Source organism: Lygodium microphyllum, chromosome 10 (genome assembly GCF_053477565.2).
Source record: "Lygodium microphyllum isolate KBCC chromosome 10, Lygodium_microphyllum_v1.1.10, whole genome shotgun sequence".
Lineage (NCBI taxonomy): Eukaryota > Viridiplantae > Streptophyta > Polypodiopsida > Schizaeales > Lygodiaceae > Lygodium > Lygodium microphyllum.
The window spans coordinates 47,095,640-47,102,210 of NC_141144.1; the positions used below are offsets into that span (position 1 = coordinate 47,095,640).

General features: G+C 41.3%; 1 protein-coding gene across 6 annotated transcripts; it reads right to left on the reverse strand.

The window, feature by feature from the left end:
• Positions 1 to 564: 564 nt before the first annotated feature.
• LOC148029963 (uncharacterized) lies at positions 565 to 6,283 on the reverse strand. Of its 6 annotated transcripts, XM_087686248.1 has the most exons (13): positions 6,130 to 6,283; positions 5,721 to 5,957; positions 5,554 to 5,646; positions 5,325 to 5,394; positions 5,078 to 5,206; positions 4,847 to 4,989; positions 4,517 to 4,690; positions 4,344 to 4,400; positions 4,040 to 4,118; positions 3,876 to 3,947; positions 2,826 to 3,781; positions 2,341 to 2,734; positions 565 to 1,784 (listed from the first exon to the last, which is right to left on the reverse strand). In XM_087686248.1, exons 1-13 carry the CDS (start codon positions 6,175 to 6,177, stop codon positions 775 to 777), a joined length of 3,462 nt encoding a protein of 1,153 aa, XP_087542374.1. In that variant the 5' UTR covers positions 6,178 to 6,283; the 3' UTR covers positions 565 to 774. The 6 variants fall into 6 exon arrangements, with proteins under 6 accessions (XP_087542374.1, XP_087542373.1, XP_087542369.1 ...); XM_087686247.1 differs by lacking the exons at positions 4,040 to 4,118; positions 6,130 to 6,283 and having other exon boundaries at positions 2,401 to 2,734; positions 3,876 to 3,984; positions 5,078 to 5,237; positions 5,554 to 5,765; positions 5,850 to 6,119; XM_087686243.1 differs by lacking the exons at positions 4,040 to 4,118; positions 6,130 to 6,283 and having other exon boundaries at positions 3,876 to 3,984; positions 5,078 to 5,237; positions 5,554 to 5,765; positions 5,850 to 6,119.
• Positions 6,284 to 6,571: the final 288 nt, after the last annotated feature.

The window sequence follows — 6,571 nt, forward strand, 5'->3', positions numbered from 1 at the left end:
AATGACGCAGCTAGGTAGAGTCGTTTACATAGGTGTGAGAAAGTGCAACGCTGTGAATCATCTTTTGCCAAGCAATGGCAAGTGTGGCGAATTCACAAGTGGCTCTATTTTGAGGGGTGCTTGCCACTTGGCGAACTCCCTGAAGTTCCGCTTTGAATAGAGCCGAAGTTTCCGTGACCCCAACCACACGCTATGAACTACCGTACGACGAATCGTGCAAGTCGAAAAGACCGTCGCGGATGGCCGGGGCGTAACTAGTGTAGGAAGGTGCGTGCGTCAACAGTGGAGCTATGGCTCATGACAAACTTCAGCGCATGCTCTTGTCGTTTGAGTCTTATGAAGGCGGGCGGGGACAAGGCCAAGAGAGCAGAAGTTAAATGAATTGCAATACTAGGAATACTTCAGTGCAATGGTTGGTCTAGGGGAGCAGATAATCCTCTCTAAACATCATCGTCGTCAGAGGAGGAGGAGGAGGAGGAGGAGGAGATATTCCTGCATACAATATCTTATGCACAAGGGAAAATGATGCGAAAGAATGCATGAGGCATATTCTTAAAATAATCTTTCATTGCTTTCAACCAATTGTCTATCTTATGAGCTGAGAAAAATTGTCCGCCCAACCTCTTCACTCTGGCTTCCAGAATCCGGAGGCAGGCAAAAAACCAAACAAACAAGCGATCACAACTTGAAAACAAGACTCTGCGTGAGTCACCGATAGCATTTTCACAACAGACCCATATTCCCTCCAATAAGCAAACGCAATTGCTCAGGCCCCTACACATCATGGGTTAATAGGTCCCAAAGGCTACTTGAGATATCATAGTGCTTGAAGCTCTGTATTGCCTTCTCATACTCCTCTAAAGAACCATGGAACCTTTCAGGTTTCAAGGATAATCCTTGGTTTTTCCTCTTCCTGGTTCCCCTATTAACTGTCTGCAATTGTTCCAAAAGCCTTTCTACCAGTTCTTTCTCAGCTGGAGTAGCCTTGTGTCTTTTACAGTTCCTTACAAACTGAGCCAAGTGTTCAGTAGCTTCTCCCATCTCCCTCAAATTAATTTTGGGTGGGGCACAGTTCAAGTAGGATTGCAAGGTCCGAAGAACTCTGTAAGAAGGGTGCAAGAAACTGGCAAGACATGCTGCACTGCTGTGCCCAAGTGCCAAGATTTGTAGAACTGAAAACGCTAGCTCATCACTTTGGCAGTCAGTGGCATCCAGAACATGTTGCACAAGAATCTGCACCAGGGCCTCAGCATTTGTGCAATGATTCCAAAGACTAATCACAAGTTTGTGCTTGGACCTGCCAGCATCTTGGACAAGCCTTTTCAGCAGACATGTTGCAACCCTTCTAATTCTTTCATTACCATCACATAAACCATCACAAACAGGTCCTAAGAGCACCTCCAGTTTGAATTTCTTCTCCAACACAAGGTTGGCATACACACCAAATGCTGCATCCTTAGTGCTTTCGTCCTTCAGCAATGGCAAAATCAGGCTAAAGACTGATAAATAATCATTTGGAAATGCCAAAACTAGCTTTCCGGCCAAGTACAAGGAAGAAATTTTAACAGCTGTTTCCTGATCCTGAAGCAATACCTCAATTGTACTCTTGTATTTTTCTGCAACAGTACTGCTTGCTAGCATATAGTGTCCAAGACTTGCAATTGCTGAGATCCTCAGACATGATGGTAGAGTATCACATGAAGCCACCTTTTCCAGAAAAGGAACATAGCATCCAGGTACAGAGTTGACATCCAATACCATGGCACCAAACCTAAGAACCGCATCTGTTCACAAGGCCAAGAAAATGCTGTTTAAGAACACAGAAATATGATGATTAACCATAGATGGAAAAACAGAATTAATACACATGCATGAAATCATAAGGCCATGCAAATGCTGTTAGCTACAGGGTGGCGAAGATCAACCCGAGATGAAAAAAACAGAATTATTACACGTATAGAAGAATTTCTTGCAATGTGCCAGAGAAAATGGAAAGGCACAAAGCTTGAGAGAGAATGATACAGATGATAAAATTAGTACAAACAATTAGTAATTGTGTGTTTAAAACGTCACAGAACATCATGATCAATGCATCCAGGCTATGGCCATTACTTACTAGAATGCCTCATTCAATCCATTGAACATTCTAGTGCAGACTGGCAGAACAGCTAAGTATATTTACATATGAACAGAAGGTGAGCTTGGTATAATCATATATGTTAATGGTAGAATACTCACACATTTTTTCAATATGTAAGCTACAATGCTAAGAGCTTTGTTTGGACGAAGCATTTAAAGGTTATAACAAACATGAAGAACCTTACAGATTATAATGCAAACCTTCTTCTTGCACCTTTTTCTCTTCTTCCTGTAGGTAATCAAAATCAGGAGGAACTCTACCAGTATGTTTGGATCCAGAAGCATGTTTTTGTGCCTCTCGTAATCTCTTAACAAAGGCTTCGCAAGCAAAACCAAAACTCCTGGACAGATCACCAATAAACGTGATGTATCCTCGAAGAAGCTTTAAAGGTTGGGGGCTGTCCAAAATATGAAGGTTGTCCTCAAATTTTACCAAGACATCCTTAGTCAGACCATGAGGATTTTTCACAGCATAAATGCAATCGGCACAGCCAGGAATTCCTTCTGAGTACAGAGCCAAAAAGTTGTCTTGAAGAAAAATTCTCATCTGCTTTGTCAGAGATTTCTCCTTGTCTTTTACAATGACAGCAAGAGTCTGTGACAAGTATCAAAAACATGGAAGTTAGGTAAAACAGTGGAACCAAGAGCCTCGATGGCATGAAAAACTGAAGCTCTGAGTAAGTAACCTTCAAGATCCAGTTAAGGATGCACTTCAAGGGAAGCTTTTCTTGAGCCATAGACATGCAAAGCTCTTTGATTTTTCTTCTGAGAAGCTCAAGAAGAACCCTTATTTTCTCATGCAGGTTAGAGACTTCAAAAATATTGAGCGATGCAAACAAAGTAATCAGCCTCAGGGAGCCCAAAAGACTTGAGTCACTTCTTTCTTGACTTGCAATTTCTGAAAATGCTTGTTCCGTCATGTCATGGAGCTTGACAGCTAAAGGCCCTTGTTCATTGATACTTGACAACAAAAATTTCTGAAGCTGGCTCACAGACTCCTCTGACCTGCTTTCCAGAAAATTAATCCAGCTTTCACAGTTATGGAGATGAGAATGTATGACCCTTGAGATAGTTGGGAAGCACAGAGAACTATGTGCTGAGGTAAGGAGCATATTGAAAGAGTCAAAAATAGCATCTCCCCTCAGACAAGCTGAAGAAAGCACATTTCCAGCAGTTTCAATAGTTTCCTTACAAAAATATGGTGACTCTGGGGAGATCAGCATTAGCTTCGACAGTGTTAAAACTAATTCTAGCTCTATGTCACTTGGCAATGTTGGGGGTAGCTGACCCTGTGGACTAGCTGAAGCAGGCACATTTGAAAGAAATACTCCTAAAATTTGGAGAGCCTTTAGTCTGACAATTTTGCTTTTGTCCACTACTCTTTTTGATACAAGACGCAACAATTGATCATAAGCTTTTGTACTTGTTGAGTTCAAGCCTTTGGCAACTGTGCTAACGTATGACAAGGCCTTTGTTCTGCAGGTTGCATCCCGATCACAAAGGAGGAGAGAAACCAGAGAAACCAGAGCCTCCTGATCATCTGAAGAAAAAGCTTGGAACTCTGAGAAGCAAGCTCCAATGAGGTCAATGAAACATTTCCGAAGTGCAGAGCGATCACTTTGTAAAATTTGAAGCAACTTCCCTGCACCAAACCATCAGTTACTGATTAGAAGATCAAGTATCATATCTTTAGGATTACTAGAAGAAATGATATAACCAAAATGGTCACCACTTACCAAGATAGAGTCCTGCAATCAGAATAGCATTCTTTCTTATGGCAAAGTCTGCTAAAATTGACATCAATAACTCTGCACTAACATGTGGCATCTCACTTAAATTGAAAAGCTGCATTTATGTTGTAAAAGCTTTTGCTAAGTATGTCACTATTTCAAAACCTTACCCACTTCATCAAATAAATGTGCTCTCTTTCCCAACACATCAGCATTGAGATTTTCACTGATATGAGCTACAAGTCGTGACTTGACCCAAAGAGAAAACAAACAATGAAAAATGTGAAGGAATCACTTTAAATAACTGACCGTTTGACTTGGAGTTGTTGGGCATACAGACATAAACAACAGGTACTAAGAAAATATGAGCTTTTTTTGAAAAACAAACAACATTTAAGGATTGCAGCATGACATGTTCTGACTGAGAGGTATGAAGCATCTCTAGCTCATGAGAAAATGCATGTAGTTTCGTACCAGGAAAGTTATGCCCACTGATTGGTTGCAACACATCAAATCTGCAATCAAATCAACCTACAGAACAATCCCATATCAAAATAACTAATGAGGCCATACAGCCACAAATGAATGCTAGGAATCTTGTTAAGTTGTTTCAGTTAACTTTTGGACAATTTCAGACATTCACTTACCAAAAATCCAGTAAGATGTACATGATCAGCACACATGCTAACTAATAAAGAAAATGTTTGTTGGGCAGCATCTGGTGCAAAGCTGAGAGGGTGAAGAAACGGCTCACTAAAGATGCCTATAAGTGCCTTCTTCAGGTTTTGTAAGGAAGCTTTTGATAATGCAGCTCTCTTGCCCTGGCAACAACACATAAGGATAGGCATGTTACAGTCCTGATTTGGATGTACTCTGCTAGTTTGATCCCTACACAGATTCACTGAAGCAGGTTCCAGCAAAAAAAATTGAATGATCCAATCAAATGTTCTGTCATGGTAATACTGCTTTGCACACACCCACTTCTGATGAATTACACATGCAGTTGCTGCTGTTCTTATCAATGACCCAGCTATCTTCACGTCTGTTTGATAAGCATCACAATCTGTTGCTATTACTCGCAATATTTTGTAGAGAAGTGATATCACTGCCGTCTTCAGATCTTCACGAGGAACGACACAGCTTAAACTATGAAGCATCATTGGCCTTTTCAAATTGAATACGATAACTAAACCAGACTTTTTAAGTACCTAGCCATCTGGCACTATCGATATTTGAAGCACCTTTGGAGCCCTGAGTTGCTTTGTCCAGTGCTCCCTGCAGATTCCCTTCCGTAATGCAGATACAATGGGAAAGGTAAAAAATGCAAACACGAATATCTGTCCAAAATAGTCGTATCATATGGCACCACTGTGAAAACGTGAGCACCTATAAATTAAGACCTAGTTCTTGTCAATAATAGTAAGATTTAGTTAGGAAAAGAAACAAAACATTAACTGTTTTGACATATCCAACGTCCATCATTGTTGCAAGAGTTCTGTGTCAGACTTCTAGCTGACCGTCTGGCCTGAAACACATTAGAAGGTTAGTGATAATTAAAAAATCCTTCTTGCTCGAAATGTATTTCCAGGAACAGCTAACTCAACTTAAACAGACAGATGATTGAATTTGCAGCAAAAGGTCTGGAACTCGGAATTTCCAAAATCTTTTGCAACTTAGAACTCACAATGCATATAAAAGCTTCCAGCATGCCAGAAAGGAGATCCATGCTTAAGACTTTGTGCTCATCCTTGGACCACTTCAAGGCAATATATGCTCCCTGAGCAGGCCTACAACATGTGTCAATATATGAAACTTCAAGAATAGATGTCGATATTGCGCAGAAAGGTGTACCTCTATGAAAGTGATTCCATTACAGCAATTCTGGAATCCCACGTTCTGATAATTCTTCCAATAGATACATGTCAGAAAAGTCGGTTGAGCTTGGAACAGCTGTTTAAGATAAAAGGGACTCGTAGATACCATCTTCGCGTGCAGAAAAGAGCGCAAGATTGAAACGGCCTTTTCAGTGATTGGAAGGTGATCCGTAAGATTGACAAAGAATCCATCTCGCCGGTTCACCTCCAAGTCCTACGTGGTGTATCATCAGCCAGCACGCAAACGAGGGTAATCATGTGCCTCGCTTACTTGTTCAGACTTTGAGATGACGAGCTTGAAAGATTAAACCAGCAACGTTTGCAACAGAAACGCTTGTATAAGAGGAGAAACATCACAAGAGAAGACGACAAAGTTACAAACTGACCTCGAAGGCTTGAAGGAGTGGGAAAGCAGACGCACACAAAGATACCATGGCCTCCCGCGAGCAAAATAATAGCTAGCACGACGAGAGAGAGAGAGAGAGAGAGCCGCTAGCACAAGACTTTCACAGCTTACGGGTATATGGTTGAATTGGTTGGCTGCATGGTGACCAGTAGGGTCTTGAGTTTCATATTATCCCCACTTCTGTGCATCAAACTTGAGGAGCATGGGTTCCTCAAATGTGGGAGTAAAGACACCATCAACTTCATGACCTTTGTTAGACTAGCGAAAGTGGTCTCTTGCATGCAACGAAGTTAGGTATGTTGCTAGAGTTTGGCTCTTTCTCCGCCTTGTACTAAGCCAAGAAGGGGTGTATCCACCTTGAGACCTAACCCTCCAAATAGATTGTGGGCATCTTATGGGGTCATCCTGAGGAATATAGTGTG

Excerpts from the sequence above, each read along its gene's own strand:
- LOC148029963 (XM_087686248.1), bottom strand. The coding sequence starts at position 6,177 with ATGGTATCTTTGTGTGCGTCTGCTTTCCCACTCCTTCAAGCCTTCGAG. Across the intron at positions 5,395-5,553 it reads TGGAAGCTTTTATATGCATT|GCCAGACGGTCAGCTAGAAG; the intron begins GTGAGTTCTAAG and ends AATGTGTTTCAG. Across the intron at positions 4,990-5,077 it reads CGATAGTGCCAGATGGCTAG|ATCTGAAGACGGCAGTGATA; the intron begins GTACTTAAAAAG and ends TTCCTCGTGAAG.